Here is a 17,853-nt window from a genome sequence, read left to right as displayed (position 1 = left end):
TACTTCGTATGAACAGCGGAGAGTGATATCGTTTCTCTCTCATTTCTTCTAGTTCGGCTGGATTACTGCTGATAATAACAATGTCGTAGGCAAAATGCAAATGGTTGAGAAATTCTCCATTTATTTTGATTCCTTTTTTATCCCAATCCAGTTTTCTGAATACTTCTAAAACAGCGGTAAAGAGTTTTGGTGAGATGGTATCTCACCCTGTCTGACTCTTTTTCCAAGTTTAATCTTTGCTTTTCCTTTATCCGAACGAATCGTTGCAGTTGCTTTGCCATATATTTTCTTGACGATATTGATGTATATGTCTTCTCTACCCCAATTACATCTAGAGCTTTAACAACAGCAGATGTGAAGACAGTCAAATGCTTTCACAAAATCAATGAAGACCATACACAATGGTAATTCGTATTCCATATGTCTCTCTATAAGTTCCCTGATTGTTTGGATGTGATCCATTGTACTAAATCCACTTCGAAATCTTGCTTGTTCTTTTTGGTTGGGCTTAGTCCAATTTGGATTCAATCCTATATGTCCGCACTTTGGTGAAGATTTTATAAATTACTGATAAGAGACTGATTGGTCGATAATTCTTGATATCCTCTTTTTCACCCTTTTTGTAAAGAACCACCATCATTGCATTATTCCAATCTTCAGGCACATCCAATTTTGTGAGATAATTTGTGAACAAAGCAGCAAGCATACTGGCAAATTCTTCTCCTGCTTCTTTAATAATGTCTATTGAAATCCCATCTTCACCTGGGCATTTCTCTTTTTTCATAAATCTTATAGCCTTGTAGACTTCTTTCAGCACAGGTGCTGCTTGTACAAATTCTGCTCCATTTTCTTTTCTTTCTGCTCCCTTTCCTGTTCTTCAAGTTTGTAAAGAGTATTATAAAATTGCTCAACAATACTAATAAATTCATTTCCATGGTTCCATCTTTCCTTTTTGGTGCAAAAATTTCCTTTATCCCAACAGTTTTCGTTTTGCTGATTTTAAGCTCCTATTTATCTTCCAGTGCTTTCTTTACAATATCACAATTAAATTTTCTGACAGCTTCCGTAATCCACTTTCATACTGTCTTACAAAGTTCTGCATATTCCACTTTTGATTTAGGGTCATTCTTCTTAATCTGAAATTCTCTCTGGGCTTTCATCAGTTTCTTTGTGTTTCTTCTGTTATTTTCTTCATTGGTTACATTTAGTTTTCTCCAGCAACTTCTTTTGCTACCTCTTTTAGGGTAGTGGTCAAAGTTCTTTTCATCGTGGTGACATCTTGTCCATCTTCAGTGGTGTTATATAGCAAATCAAATCAGTTCTTCCACTCTATACAAATACAACGCCACAACAGGCAAAATGCCCAATGAGGTGGCTGAAAAGGCTAACTGGAACTTATATCGATGTTCTTGAAGCTTTGCCATATTGATGACAGTTTTTGTATTTTTGATAAATTTCACTCTTTCCATCCTAGTGTTAAGCATTATTCTACATCTCACCAGTCGATAATAGGAAGGAGTACAAGTCATTAAAAATTAGCCTCATAATTTTCTTTTGTAGTGATATAATAGGTTTAAATTTGGTTAAATAATCACTACCCTAAATAGGTAAACGATTAGAAAAGAATGATTAACAAAATATTTTAGAAAATAAAATTTATACATTGTAAATCTTAATTTGAGCTGTAGATTATGAACATGTGATTTCCATTTCATGTCAGAGTCAATAAAAATACCCAGACATTTTATAGTATTCACTTGTTCTAATTTATGACATTTACAGTCAGTGTTAATGTTACCTATAGGTTTATGAATCACAAAGTCAATATTAAAAACAGGAATGTTATGTAAAGAAAAGTTAATATATTTAGTTTTAGAGATATTAAGTTGTCGATCATTTGCATAAAACCAGTCTCTAATTTTTATCATGTCAGAATTTACTGTATTTTGAAGATATTCATAAGTAGCAGAGTAAAGAATAACTATCATCAGCAAACATGATTATTTTCCCACCAATTTTGAGATTACATTAATCATTTATGAATATATCCCAATAACTGCCACACCTCAATTGCAGCCACATTTTCACTGTCCCGTTAGTGGCCGTTGTTGGGAGATTTCACTGCATATAAACCTTTTTTCATGGTTTCACTCCCATGAACATGTAGTTTGAGCAGGATTCTGAAACCGAACATGCATACATTGTATAGAATTTGAATAATTATGATATTTGATCTTGGTATGATGAATTAAGTTAAAGTAGATAAAAAATTATTGGTGGTTAGTACAGAGAAGTATTCAGTGAAAAAAAGTTCATTATCTTTAGTCATCTCTCTCTCTCATTGACATTTATATACTCCAAGTATACGTCATCATGCTGCTCATCGCTCTCACGTCCATCCCATGTCCAGTGTTTTGGTGAAAGCTGTTGGTGCTTCAGGATTGATGAGAAATCTTGTTAAAGATTGCAAGTCATTGTACTTCGCATGAGAGATTGGGATTGGGGCCTTGTACAAAACTTCTAACTCTTTGATAGACATGTCCTTCTTTTGTTGATAGTTTTTTTCCCCTTTTTGCTTGCTTTTAACAATAACTTCATGACTGGTGTAACTACCAAAGAAACTAGAACGGTGGTACATTAAACATAGGGCCATGTTTGTTTTTGCTGCCTGTGGGCTATACAAATTTTGTCCCCTCCCATTTCAGTCTAACTTTTTACCCCACCTTCACCCCTCCCATGCCGTTACGAATAATGGTGGTAATCACCCCTCCCATGCCGTTACTAATAATGATGGTAATCATAAGCAAAAGACAAAAAAGTGGTACTGTATATAGTTGCTCCTAAATTTCACTTTTCTGTCCTGTATTTGTATCTTATTCCGATCCGTAATGATTGCCATATAATGGGAGGGTGGGGACTACTCAACCTCTTGCTGTAGGCTTCTACACATAGATAAAAAACACTGATAAATTTAATTCCAATGTACACTCGTGCAAAATTAAGAGAATTATCACATTGTTTCGAATTTCTGAAAAACTTGTTTTCAGAAATTTCAAGGCAGTTTTTCAAGGCAAAACTGCCTTGTAAAGAAGGTCTAGTTAACCTTCTTTCCAAGGCATTCGTAAGTCCAATCCAACAGCTGAAGACACCGGCACACATTTGCGTTAAAAAAAAGTTTAACACATCTGTCTCAAAAAATTAATACCCTGGACATTTTTATTCCTATTTGTGAATGTGATTTTTTTAGACGAAACCATCCTTTGGAGTAGGGAGTGCTGAATAAACAAAGGGTTTCTAGCCAGATCATATAATTTGCATATCCCTCTAGTGATTAGAGAGCTGGCAACAGGTCTCTTCTGTTGTCCCCATATTATCTCTTTAAGATTTTTTCCTCTCCACTGCCTTCAATATACCCATCTAGCATTTGTACCCAAGAAAAGAAAGCATACATAATCTTTGCCCATAAAGTTGAGTGGGAAACTCCTTAAAAATCAGCTAGAGAATTATTTTTTACATTGCAATATGAATATTTTTTCTCGACTCCATCTCTTAAGTGGCTGTTGTTCCGAGGTTCCTTTTAATGTTAAGTCTATGGGACGTGTTCAGTTCCAGCAAAATGTGGCCGTTATTTGGAGATTACCATTCTTTGGAGGTGGTCATTAGAGGAGGTTTTACTGTATACAACCATTTTTTTATTTGCTTTTCAAAAAGTTTGGTTTGAGTTTCACATACCATGTACCTGACATAAAATTAACAGTTTCTAACATTGTAATTAAACAATTGTAATTAACCAGATTTTTTAAAAAAAAACTTTGTTTTTCATCTGAAACATTTTGTTTTATGCCCGGAAACCATTTTTCCCCGCCCACTTCAATTGATGACGTAGCCCAAACAATCTCCATGATCCAGGACTGCAATAATTATAGATTTAATACTCAAAAACTTTACAACATGTTATTATCATTCAGAAAAACCCTGCCTGGCTCAAAATAAAACAAACAGTGAGACAAAGTAGATAAACAGGAATTTAATATGAAGTTTTAAAACCATAACTGAAATTTTTTTTATACATTGCCCCTAAAGAATATAACAATTTAAATCATGAAATAAAATCAGAAAAATGTAGTAAAAAATTTAAACAGTTATTAAATGATTACACCAACCAGATCTGTTGAGTAACAAACAGGAACTAATATGTGCATATTTTTTCTTTTGTGTGTGTGTTAATTATATATTTAATGATTTTTGAACTTGATTAAAGGTCAAATATAAAAAATGGTCTGTAGCCAAGTATATACAGATCAGAACCCTGGACTGATCATATGATCCCTTGTGTGTAATATCTATAAAGTAATGTGTTTTTTGTATCTGTGTTAACTGATGTGTTTGTATTAAATACATTTCAATTTCAAAAGCAAATATTTACTACAACATATTTTTCTGAACTAGAAAATTCTAATACAATGAGCAAATACACATGAAAAAATTCAATAAACAAATCAATAATGAAAGTTCAGAAAATATATAACATTTGGTTTCGTTGTTAGATTTAAATTAAAAATTGAACACGTTTACTTTTTTTATGCTAGCATGATGCAGACTTTGAATGCATGTAAATCTCTTCACCCCTAAATCCAAACTGGCTATTAATTTTTTATTTTTTTGACTGATTTGTGTTTATTGTATGTCAAAATGTCACTTAAAAAAATTTCATTAATTTGGGTCAATATCTTCACTAAGATAATTGGAATCAGGTACATAATGCACCTGATGTATTCAGTACATAATGTGTGTGTACATCAGCTCTTAACTTGAAAGAAGAATCATTAAAAACATTTAAAATGGCTGAACCTGAGGATCCACATATCTGGACTTCTGGAATGAAGAGGTTAATAGACTAAAATGTGGTGGTCTGAAAATACTTTGACTGCATTGGGAAACCATCAAGATTATTGTAATCCGCTAACAAACTGTATTAAAGCCCTGTTTACATGGATAATATTGCAAGTAAAATGGTGGTTCAACTCTGGAAATTGAACCCATTTGACAAATGCCCCCAAGTAGGGGAAAAAGCAAGTTTAAAAAAATTGAGGTTATATGGGGGATTCATATCTTCTTTCCTATGATTCCTTTATGTTGCGAATGGAAAAGAACACTATGACATTTTAGCAGGGTTGGTAAAAAAACCCAAAAAACCGGGTTTTTTTTGGTTTAAACCAGGTTTTTTTGGTTTAAACCAGTTTTTTGTTTTAAATAGTATTAACATTAAAAACAATACAATTTCTGAAAAATCATCCAAACTTCTAATTAATTAATTAAAATAAAATATTTATTAATGTAATTAACACTATTCCCATATTAATTAATCAATAAATATTTCTTACATTTTAACAAAAACCAACTTTTGCAATTTAATTATTTTTTGCAACTCAATGGATTACTGTGTTTGAAAATTCTTTTAATGTTATTGTTAATCATATAATATATAAAGGTTTTTTTCTCCAGTTCCTTTGAGTATACTTAATTAGGAAGCTATTTTGCAAAAACTAATAAAAATTAGGTGAATATAATGTATTTAACGAAGCATAAATAATGCAGATTAATTAGCAATGATTTACGATATACAGGAATTATAACTAAGGTTCTGATTTCAAAACACTAAAAAAAGAACAATTGTCAGAATAACTTGAAAATTGACATGAATATTCCTGAAGAAATGGAATTTTATTTGGTAAAGGAAAAAAAAAAACTTAAAAATGTAAAATTAATGACATCCAACACGTGGGAAATTTGCTTGCAGAATGGAAACGATAGCCAGTCATGGCAAAATGATATTTATAGCATTTCATGATTTCATAATTAATGGAAACATCACAAAAAAACGAAGTAATCAAACAACTACAACTTACTCAAGAAATGTTAAATATGTTGTCCACCGTGTTCTGGATATGAGGTTAAAGCACAAAAATTCTTGTTCAACAACAGTGTGTGTCATGGTCATGATGTGGATGCGCTTGGAATTCACCTTTATTGAGCCAACCTCTCCCCCCCCCCCCATTAATATTCCAGAGGAACTGCTAACATATAGGGGATGCGCTGGAGATAGCAATTCACCAAAGTTTGCAATCTGATCACTGCTCATAACATTTTGTGGTACCCCCATGCCAGAAGTTGCAAGGGTTAAGTTGCATCCTATTATTGTCAAAATGGGTCTTCAGCAGCTGCTTTGCTGGTATGGCAATGTGCAAGAAGTTCTATCCACACACTGATGCTGTGGAAGTGCTGAAATGATGTGGTTGCAAAAAATAGATTATACTGCTGGCCAAGTGTACAGCATCATCTACTTGCACATTTTGCACTACTTGTACTTTTTTCCTTTTGTGAAAGAAACTTCCATTGCTCCAGGAGTATCCATGCAAATTTTCAAGTCATTCTGACCAGTATTTATTGTATAGTTTTGGAATCAAAACTGAAATTATAATCACCCTGTACATAGCTGATTATTTTTCATAAATCTGTTACTACTATCCAGTAGAACCTTCGATTAACTGGGCTTAACCATGAAAGTATAAAAAAAAACAACTATTGAATATTAAGAATGGGAGATATACAGTAGATGTGCTACTTCTTATGGGAAAGAAAATGTACGTGAATGTAATGTAACTACTAGTACACTAGTCTTTGTCCTTTAAGGACAGCTGGTGTCTTTATTGGATTATAGGACCACCTGCCCCTAGCATGATGGTGTCACTACTGTTGCTGCTTCTTTGTGAAGGGGAAAAGAAACCTGTGAGAAATACACCACTACATTTAGATGTGTGATGCAATCCTTATTCATGAATTTGCTAAAGATAATGTACCCCAAGGATATAAAATGTGGTAAAAATGAACCAATATGATATTTTTCAAGGAAAAAAATGATATTTAGGCTACTTTTATTTGATTTTTTGAAAAAAAACCACTTGGTTTAAACCAAACAACCCTGCATTTTAGTGTCATGTAAACAGGTTTTATGGAAAACCCCTACTACTAGTAAAATGTTGGCATTTTCTATTTCCCATTTAAACAGGGCTTAAGATGTAAAAATGAAATACAGCAGTGTTTTTTCTCATGGGAAGTATATAAGCAAACAAAATAAATATATACTGATCTAAATTGGGCAGAGAACGAAATTTTGATCCATAAAATGACTTCAGGTACTTCATGAAAATGCTACTGAGACATGGCAGTCTTCTTATTAAATGCATCAACTAGATGTCTTTGTAGGAAAAAAGTGTAGTTTCTCTGGAAAGAGTAATTCTTCTGCTTATAGTTTACACTGGAAAGAGTAATTCTTCTGTTTATAGTTTACACTGGAAAGAGTAAATTCTTCACTAAATAATTTAATTTTTGTATTTATTCAATTTATAAAATTGCGTAATATTTGATTTTCACCTGTATTGCATAATAAATCAAATTCACAGAAAATGAGCAGCAACACAGGACATTCAAGCAGAAGAAGTGGGTATCCCTCTCTCTTCTGTCAGAATCACGTCCACATTAGATGCTGGATGGAAATTACTACTTTGACAGAAATATGGCATTCTTGCTGTATAATCTTTTTGTTTCACACAATCAAAAAGTCAAGTAATTTTTGGCTATCTTGTAACAGATTAATGAAAATATTTGATGGATTTCCTTCATAATTCTTTACTCCAAACAAATTTTCTCTGACAAACATGTTGAAACGTACGCTATATTTATTTTTTTGAAAATGCGTTATTTAATGTTATCTGCTTTATAAGCATGATAAAAAAATGATAATAATAAAGGTTTTCCTATAAAAGAATTGAATGATCATATAAAACTATGGATAAAATTATTATTTGATCATCTACTTACATCCCATGAAGCTGGATCTTTTACTGCACCAGTCCTGAATTTTAAAAAAGCATATAGTTAAAAATTACATGTCTGGCAGATCATTATAAAATACATTGAAAACACACAGAAACAATTATTTAATGTCAGATCAAATTGCATTCTAGCGGGACCAAAGGTGCCAATATGAAGAAAACATTGGGTGAGGGGGGGGGGCGTGTGTAAGTTGCCTGTCATCCCATATATACAGGTGCATATGCAGGAGGGAGGTGCCAATATGAACAAACATTTGGGGGGGGGTTGAAATTTTTCTGTTGTACCACATAAATACAGGACTAAAGTGAATACACTGGATGAGGAGGGTGCATTGAATTGTATATTCATTAAATATTAAAGGGGGGGGGGCTCTGCTCCCTTGAAGATATATGGGGACTTAAATAACTTCACCCTCAGGTTCCAGTGCCGATAAATAGGATAAAATTACTACTGCTAGTCTAAAGGGGAGTGGTAATTTTGCCAGCAAAATTATGTTTTTGCTAACACAGTGGCAATAAATAGGTAAAAACTAGATAAAAACCGTTACCTAAAGGAAAAAGTTATACAATTCGCATGATAAACAGCTCTGTTAAAGTGCAGGAAAGTGTTAACATTACAGTTATGGTTTTCACCATGTTGACTAATGACAATTAACTTGTAATACTATTATTGTTTTAATCACAGTTGGTATATCAACATTTTTTCTGTTAGATATGACTAGAGCTCCTGAAAACCCTAGGCTGGCTCATCTGCCATATTTGTGTGAAGTGTGATGCCAATATTATCGCTAGAGGCAATAGCCATTCCTTTAGGGTCACCAGATGTCCTCCCTTTTGATGTCATTTCAAGCGTCCCGCGTTTTAGAAAATTTGACCCTTTGTCTCTTTCCCAGGTTTCTGCAATTATTATTATTTTTTTCACTCTGAAATATGTACCTCTTTAATGATATAAGTGTTTATGTATTCCCCCCCCCCCCCATTTTTACACTATTTGGCCTACTGCTGTCTCAATTCCCAGAATACAGACCCAAGTTGCCTCCAAGAAAGGCACAGCTATTGAATAGCAGCTATTCTAACCATGGCCCAGCCCCCCCCCCCATAACATCCATTTTTAGAATACCATTGTTTGCTCACCGTACACTGAAGTGGGAAGGGAGGGGATGCGTTACCTCTTCCATTAAGAAATAAAAAAGTAGGATGCAAACACTCATTGCTGATTCCTATGGCAAATCACATGTCAAAAAAGAGTTCCCAAAAGAAGAAAACAAACCTGAGGGTAGAGCTTAACAAGTCTATGAAAGATTTAAGAAATGCCAAGAAATGCAATAAATAAAAAAAAACTTCAATAAACATAACAAAAGACAAGGTTCTTGGCCAAAGAAAACCCCTTCTCTTGATCGTTATTTGTTCTTTTTTGCTCCAACTCATAATGTCTAGTACGGTCAAAGCATTGAGATTATTGGAGTTTGTCGGAGTCGGAAAAGAACTCAAGCCAGCCTTTTCTTTATATAACTACTATAACTTTGTTTCAATTAAACATAATATAAGAACAATTACACGTTTTAAGTAAAGCGACGGAAGAGCATCCTATCGGAACTTTGTGGTCTGGCCAAAAAAGTTAACTCCTGATTCATATCTCTTTCTGCCTCTTCCTGGCACTACTGGATCTACTATTTGTTGTTTCTAGGCCACACTAGATATACACCACAAGATGTTCCGATTCCAAGTCTATTTGATCATTTGATCATTTTTGTCACAGCACGGTCATTTTCTGCACACGAGGGCTAATTAGACCGGGACCTACAATTTATTGCTGATTCCGAACGGCAGGCTTGTTTTTTATACTCGTCGAGGGGTTGGTGCGCTAACCCCTCGATGGGGGACTCCCTGCGGTAGCAATTTTTGCTGCGGTCAAGTCGCCGTTTTTTGTTGTACCCCTGTGTCAGGAAAGTTTTCTGACAAGGACGAACTGGGTATCGAACTCGCGACACCTCTAAACATCCTTTGGTACTTTAGGCGAGCATCTTATCGACCGGGCTACCGCGCCCCTCCAAGTCTATTGTATAGCTATTTGAATTAACGTTGTAGGAAGTATTGATGCCTCCAAGATGTTCAGAAGGAAAATTTAATTTTAATTAGATTAAAGGTATTTAATTAAATTTTATAATATAATTAGAATCACACCCACAACACAAGGCACAGATGTGCATCTGCTCTGGTGTGTCAAGATAGTAATTGAAACGTGTAACCAGTGAGTTGCACACTTTGTACCAAAAAAAAAAAAAATACTGTGATGCTGCTGTGGTAGTCGAGTGTCACAACTCGCATGTGGTGGTGGACTCTTATCGCGAGGTCCCGGGTTCGAACCCCAACCGGTGCCGCAGTGATGGTCAGCTGAAGTTGGGGTTTTCTATGGTTCCCAACTTTCTGTTGCGTGCACAGCGGCTGCGTTGTGTTGCAAAGAACTGTGGTGCATAGCAATAGTAGGCTCAAACAGAGCAAAAGTGCCAAACAACATTGAACGAAGCGAGGTGAATTGAGCAGTTTGTTTCATCAGTTCAACGATGGGCGTAGACAGTCGGAATCAAAGCTCATTGCTAGCAGTGATGTGCATCCAAATAAAATAGCATCTCAATAGAATGTGCATGAATGAGCCCATTTCTTAACCGATTCCATTACAATGCACAGATAAAACATCAGTGCAGGTAATTTAAAATAATAGAGGAAACGTTGCTTACGAGAGTCAAAATCATTGCGTGAAGGTACAAACACAGTGCTGGCTGATTTTCCAATTTCAACAGTCGCCAGCGCAGGGAAGAAGAGTAGGGGTGGGGATAGGGCTCCATCCTGAGGGCCAGAGATGATTCTTAATTTTTTTATTTTTCCCACTATAAATTCGCTTTACGAAGACAAGTGAAAAGTCTAGCCTGGACCTGCCGCTTAGACCTCAGCTTAGGGAATACTGCTGCAGAATGTGGGGCTATTGAACCAAACAAGGGCTCTTCCAGAGGACAGATTTCACATATTTTTTTCCCTATTCCCATTCTTTGAAGTCCGATATTAGATGCTTGTTATTTACTCTATAGTCATGTGTAACATGAGGGGCCCGCTAGTCACCGATATTATGATGGGGAGGTTCCACGGATCACCCCAGTGGGAGCTTCACAGGGGATCATCACCAACCTCACATACTGTGATATAGATGGCTTCTTTCTCAGCCAGAGATATCAAGGAAACAGTTATTTTCCGGATATTATGCTGAGGTGAGCTCGGAAAGAAAAGTCATCACGTCTCTACCGGGACTCGAACCCAGGCCCTCTTGCATACCGGGCAAGCATGCTACCATCTACACCACTGGAGACACATGAATCTGCCTTCCTAATTTCACGCACTGTGTCGTGAGGCGCTGAAGTAGAGAAGTTAAGAAGTTTCCTGAAGTTAAGAGAGGCTACTAATGCAGGTCTCTAATTGTTTATGTTTTGTGTTGTTTCCAGATTTCATATCGCAAAGTTCTGCAATATTATTTTACACTGTATTATGTAAATCAGATGTCTGTCACAGTAATTTGCAAATTTTTCAGAGTTGCAGATCCCATGTTTTGATTGGAGGTTGTGATGCTGGATGCTGGGATACGTTTCATTCAAATACCAGCAGTGTGCTGGGAATCAATGTATTTCATCCATTTCAATGCATTCGCTCTAGTCTTTACTGGTTCCACAGCAGTTCCGTCCTGAGGGCTGTATGCCCCAGGTTGCCTCTCAGTCAGTAACATGTACTGAAGATTCTGTAGCGTGCTTCAGCATTGCTCCAGTTCCTCCTGCTCATTGTCTCGTGACCTGACCGGAATGTCTTCGTGAATCTTCCTCTCGAATGAAGTGAACTTGCAGTAGAGGACAGCGATCAGTCTATGTTGTCCTTGGACTCATCTACTCAGGTTTCCTGCTGTACCTGTGCTGCTGGGAGATGGCTAGACTGTTCTTGTAAACTGAGAAGTTATAATTCTTGTGCCGATGTGAAGCGTGTCATGATGAACAGAACTGGTTAGAATGAACCATTTTGTTGAACTTTCAATACTAACCTTTTAAGTAGAAATTTGTTGCCGAGATAATCAAGTCTAAACCTTCTGTTGTGAAAAACTTTAATATTTATTAAACAATATTAATTTTTAAGTGGAAAATTTGTGTTTATCTTTCATTGTTGTCATCTCTTCAAATGAATCAGTGTTGGGAAACGCTAAAAATAATCCGGGTATGCAAATGGATTATTGCAATGCTCTGGTGTTGACGTAGGTCGCAAGCTTGTCACCATGTTCTGGTGGTTATCCAACTTACCCATGGCTCCCTTGCCTAATTTATACTTCATCAACGGCTCTCTAGAATAGTTTGATAGATATTTTCTCATATAAAGAACTATTTCAAAGCACTAATTGACACACTTGTCATTATCTCCAGCTCACCGTGATGCCCCTAGGAGCGGCCCTTTCTGTGTCCTTTCTGTGGAAATCAATATTGTTCACAAAAGGACTCGACTGCCATGTTCTGTTACAGCCAATCCTCCTCCACCAGGAGATATCACGTGAATGTGAGAGCAGAATATTCTTTAGGCGAATATTACAGATGTATAGTCTGAGGCTTTCATGGCCGACATTCAATGACTTGCAAGCAATTTCCAGGCTATTAGGCCATGATCTAAGGCGAATTCTTACTAACATTTTGCCCACATCTGCGGCAGGCGTCATCTGAAGTGAAACAAAGAGACCTATGTCCAATTGACGTCAAATACCCAGAATGTTGGAGAAAAGGACACATAAAAATTTGGTTCTCGCATTCTCCATTATGGTGAACAGGGATTCTCTGATTGAAGAGGAGTCACAGAGAGTTTCTCAAGAAAGTGTCCTTGACCCCATATTTTTTTCACTTTTCATCGATAAACTGATCAGGGTATCGATGGGATTGTTAGCAAATTTGCAGATGACGTGAAGCTAATGGGGTTAATTGGGAATCTGAGTGATAGGGAGTTGCTCTAGTCTAACTTAAACAGGATTGGAGCATAGGCTAATAAATGGAGCATGACTTTTAGCATTGACAAGTACATGGTCGCTCATTTTGTCACTATCCCAGATGCAACTAGGGTCACCTATTTGGGAATTCTCATTGACGAGCGGCTTCGGTTTTCTAAACATTGTTCAGTGGTGGTCAAAAAGCAAATAGACTACTCGGCTTCATTTTCAAAAGGGTTTTTTTGCATTCTCCTAAAGTCATTCTTCCACTTTTCCAAGGCTCAGTTTATCCTGGACTGGAGTATGCTATAAGGCTTTGGACACTATACCTACAGAGGGACATAGACTTGGTTGAAGGGGTGTAGAGAAGAGCTATGCGTGTCCTTATTGGCACATAGACTTGAGTTATAAGAGAGACTTCATTTTTTGAATATGTTTACATTGGATGAATGCAGGTGTTGGGGAGATATGATCGAAGTGTTCAAAATTTTCAACGGGATGGATAGGATGGACCAGGAATTATTAGTACAGTCAACCGACTGCTTTTACAAGAGGACACCAGTACTAATTAGTAAGGGACAATTCTAGGTTATGTTGTCGCAGGGAATTTTTCTCCAATAGGGTTGTTAATAAATGGAATAGCTTACCCCCAAGGGTAGTAAACTCTAACACAATCTAGATGTTTAAAAAGATATGACATGTATACGATAAACATGTTGGAGTAAATCGAGAAGCTATCCGTACTTACAATAAGACAACCATAAATATTTTTTATATGGGCATTGTATAATATTTTATCATGTGTATAGTTTTTATGATTGCATTTTTATTTTGGTTGCTATATTTTAGAAATATATGATTTCCATATTTGTTATGGGCATCTTTTTCTCAGTCACCTCATTGCTTTTTTTGCTTTTCCATTTTCATTTTGCCTGTTGCGGCTTTGAATTTGTATTTATTTTTATTTGTATATTCTGCTTTGGAGTCTACCATCACAAAAAACAGTGATGGTAGAAACCCTACGTTTGTATAACAAAGCAGTTAGACCCATAAGCCTATTCTAGGTTTTGTGATATCGCTCGAACAATTTCTTCGTGAGTTCGACAAATATTTCTCAGACTATCAGAACGAGCATGCATTAAGCATTTTTCAAAGTCCCTGAAATAAAACAAGAAAAAGGCAAAATATTTGCCAACTATTATTGGTGACTACGATGCGCAGTTGTTGAGTGTAATTATGGGCAGTCGGTGGAAAGAATGCTCCGTGACAAGATCATCCAAGGACTGAGTGATAAAGCACTACAAGAAAGACTGGTCCGAGAAACGAGTACATCAACAAAAACACTTCAGGGCATCATTAGCGAGTGCAAAACGTGAGAGCATGTAACGATCGAGCCCCGAATATTTAAAATGCAACGTAGGCTTACAATGTGATCCCGGTCGAGCCCCCCAATTATGTAATGATGATCGTTACTTCCCGGATTCTTTAACATTTTTTCCCCCAGTAACCATTGAGTGAATGACAACAGTGAAATAGACAAGATTTTGATTAAACTATAAACATTTATTCAATTATATATTAAACTATTAATGTAACGATTTATCAACAATTATCACAGTTAGGCCTCTCTCTCTCAATATTACAACGAAACAATAAAAGGGATCTGTCTCACCGCCATGTCCAGGTTTTCACGTGTTAGTTCACATCGTCCGATAGACACTCCCAGGTGTCTACCTCACAGCCAAAGACTCCCTGGCACCAGCTTCAGACGGGTTTGGTGTCTTCAAACACGTTGAGATCAGAGCTCAGCCACTGCACATGGAACTGGAGGCGTAGGTCCATGGGTAGCCGGTCTGGCCACTAACCAATCCACAGGATCACGACGACGTTGACTCCTCACATGAAGTCAAGCGATGAGACGGGTGAGGTGCCAAGGCACACTTCTATAATTTTAACTCATTGTATTTGGGAGACGATCTAGCTCACACCTCAACAGGGCGTGACGCCTTACTGATTAAGACAAGTCGTTAGTTGGAAGTAGTAGAATCGTTCGTAAGTCATAGTGAAGCACATCTCTAGCTGGTTTTTATGTAGCAGCATTCCCATAATGCTCTATGATAGTGTAGTAATCTATGTCCATCGCTATAGTTAGTAGACCCAAACAGTAAAGAGCCAAGCATCAATATATATCATTGATTTCTATATTTTTAGGACATGCAGAGGTATAAACAATATTTGCAAAGCTCTGTAAAAAGATAGAAATGAAAATGTTTCATTTCTCAAAAATGATGATGCTGGAATTGAACAGTAAAATGTAAACAAATCCCTTTAAAAAAGGATGTACAGTGAAATGAAACCATCTGGTTCCCCTTGACTTATTTACATTGGACCTTGTAATTTATAAATTTTGCACTGTGGTTTTGGAAGTGGTCCTGGAGGAGCATCATTTTTAAAAAACTTACATATCTTTATAACTTCCTGTGCATCGTGGAATAGAGTTGACAGCCTGGCCATTGGAAAACTCGTTGGAAAAATGTAGTATATACGAGTATATTGTAACAACAGATAATTCTTTCCCTTCTCTCCTCACAATATACTCGTGAGGAGAGAAGGGAAAGAATTATCTGTTGTTACAAGTACCCTGTTTTGGCCCAAAATTATTTTTATCAAGTCATTTTTGTCATTTTGCTGGGGCTCGAATCAATCTTATAGAATACTGAAATAGTGCTATGAAAAAGAAATGCTTAATTCAAATTTAAAAAAGTTTTTCCCCCCCCATAAGGCTATGATTATGTTTTAGAAAAGGCTACCACCTCTCATCCTACTTTTTCTAATTTTTTGAGTGGGAGCCCTGCATATCAATATATCACTATATTGTGGTATAAGGTTGACAATGTAAATTTTTCAATATCATCCAGTCCTACTAGGAGAACAATGAATAAAAGTAGTTTGTAATCATGAAGTCTGCTGAGGGAACCAATAGCTCAAACATTGATCACAATTTAATTCAATACACATTACTTTTACCTTGTTGGGGCTGCACTAAATCACCTGCAGGGTCAGCTGTTTTCCCCACCCCTGGCATATCATATCTGCAAAGTCAAACTGTTCATGAAGTTTCTTGTTGTTTGCACAGTTTTTTTTACCAAAAGAGTTCATACATGATGCATTTTTGACCTTCAACTTAAAATACATACTTTAAATACATAAAATTTGGAAACTCAAACTCATCAGGAAATAGCAGAGAAAGATGCATCAAAATGTTTTTTAATTTTATATAAAATCTTGTTTCAAGCTTGCAAAAAATTGATTTTTTTGCATTCCCAAACACTGCTTAGTGAAAATACAGATTTTAAGTTCCTCACTATCAAGCGTTTTGATAGAATGGAAAAAAATGAACAAATACTTGTGTGCACTAGAAAATATTTCCATACTCTACAGTTAAAACTGAGGGAATGCTGATGTATAGTTATGAAACCATTTGAAGATGAATTAACCCTCTTATCTCCATATATTTTTAATTTGTTGATTTAAAAAATATTGAAGTACGATACTCTTTTGAATTTTCAGACATTTAAAATGGTTTCTGGAACCACTTTGGTATATGACGATGAGGATTATATGCAAACATAACATTAAATTATGACTGAATTATTATGAGGAAATAATTGTCCATCTGCACACGAGAGTAAAATTAAAAGCATTATCTTGAAAAATGAAGCAATTAAAGATTTAAACTGATATGAATACTATAGATAAGAGAGTTCTACCATAATCAACATACATTGTGATAATTACCAGGCTTGACAAATCCCAGTGTCAAAATGGCATTGGTACTTAAAATGTTCTGTATGTGACTGCTAAATTGTCTATGAATGACACAAAATTTTCTGATTTCATGACAGTATATTTTGCAAAACAGGGAAAAGATATAAAGTCCTGGGAAAAAATCATGCTCAGCTCCCAAGACTGGTACCTAAATTCTGAACTTTTTTTTTTCAGATTCATTAAGCCATGGTAAATACACACTGCCCCTTATGTTATTTTAATATTCAAGAAATTTTTTTATCAGGATTTACATAACTATCGCATATGTTTAAAGTTTACCTGATTTGTAGATCGCATAATCTTTTTGACAAATGATCATCCCCATCCTGTGATCTTGGTCGTTTAACACTGGAACATTAAAAAAATATTTCGAGTGAGCATGTCATCCATAAGTCCACATTTATCAATATCATACTTTTTATTTATGACATTCATAGAGATGCTAAAGATAATAAAACTAGAATTTATGTACTTATTTGAAATGGCCCTGGAATAATGTTGGCGAAAGCTAGAAAATATATGAGTGGCCTAAGATTTGGCAATTTTATTTGATTAAATGTGGTTGCCAAAAAAAACAAGTTCATAATGAAAGAAGAGAAAAATGCTATAACACTCTTTAAAGATAGAAGAATTTCATTTTGGCATATTGTCAGCCAAACTGGATACAAAATGATAAATGTGGATTAAGAATAAATATGAAGATGATGTAGTACAAGATATATTATACTTTTTCCTTGATTTTATTTATGTCAATGTACTATTTTTTTAGATTATTTCCTCATCTAGGTACTGCTTTGTAACTTATTGCAAATTACTGCCAAGGCCACTGGAGCTGATTTAAACCTCGTAAACTTAAGTGAGGGCTATTCTATAGCATAAGCATGAAGATATTGAAAATACTGAAAAGGTTTGAAAATACTGGGGGTGGGGGGAAATTAGGCCCGATCGCTCAATATATTAGGCGTTCAGAGCTAAAGTGGATCAAGTCCAGTAAACTCTGATTTAAAATTGAATTGCCACCTTAATTATTGTTTTTAAATTTTCAAATTATGATCCATACTTAAGTCTTCATACTACAACAATAAAAAGAAAATTATCCTCTAAATCACTTTAGGACTCAACTAGTGTTAA

The 17,853-nt window shown here is 35.6% G+C and overlaps 1 protein-coding gene across 2 annotated transcripts in view; it reads right to left on the bottom strand.

The window, feature by feature from the left end:
* Positions 1-17,853, bottom strand: part of LOC149067641 (uncharacterized) — an 84,049-nt gene that overhangs the window by 25,038 nt on the left and 41,158 nt on the right. For both annotated transcript variants that reach the window (XM_089252489.1, XM_089252488.1), the window contains exons 2-3: positions 17,002-17,070; positions 7,882-7,915 (exon numbers count right to left, since the gene is read on the bottom strand). In XM_089252489.1, coding sequence (XP_089108615.1) covers positions 7,882-7,915; positions 17,002-17,070 — 103 coding nt within the window. The remainder of the gene's footprint in view (positions 1-7,881; positions 7,916-17,001; positions 17,071-17,853) is intronic.

Source organism: Pholcus phalangioides, unplaced genomic scaffold, assembly GCF_987345545.1.
Source record: "Pholcus phalangioides strain wild (caught in Gottingen) unplaced genomic scaffold, Ppha-v1.0 ptg000029l_1, whole genome shotgun sequence".
NCBI classification, from domain to species: Eukaryota; Metazoa; Arthropoda; class Arachnida; order Araneae; family Pholcidae; genus Pholcus; species Pholcus phalangioides.
This window is presented reverse-complemented; position numbering and strand designations above follow the sequence as displayed.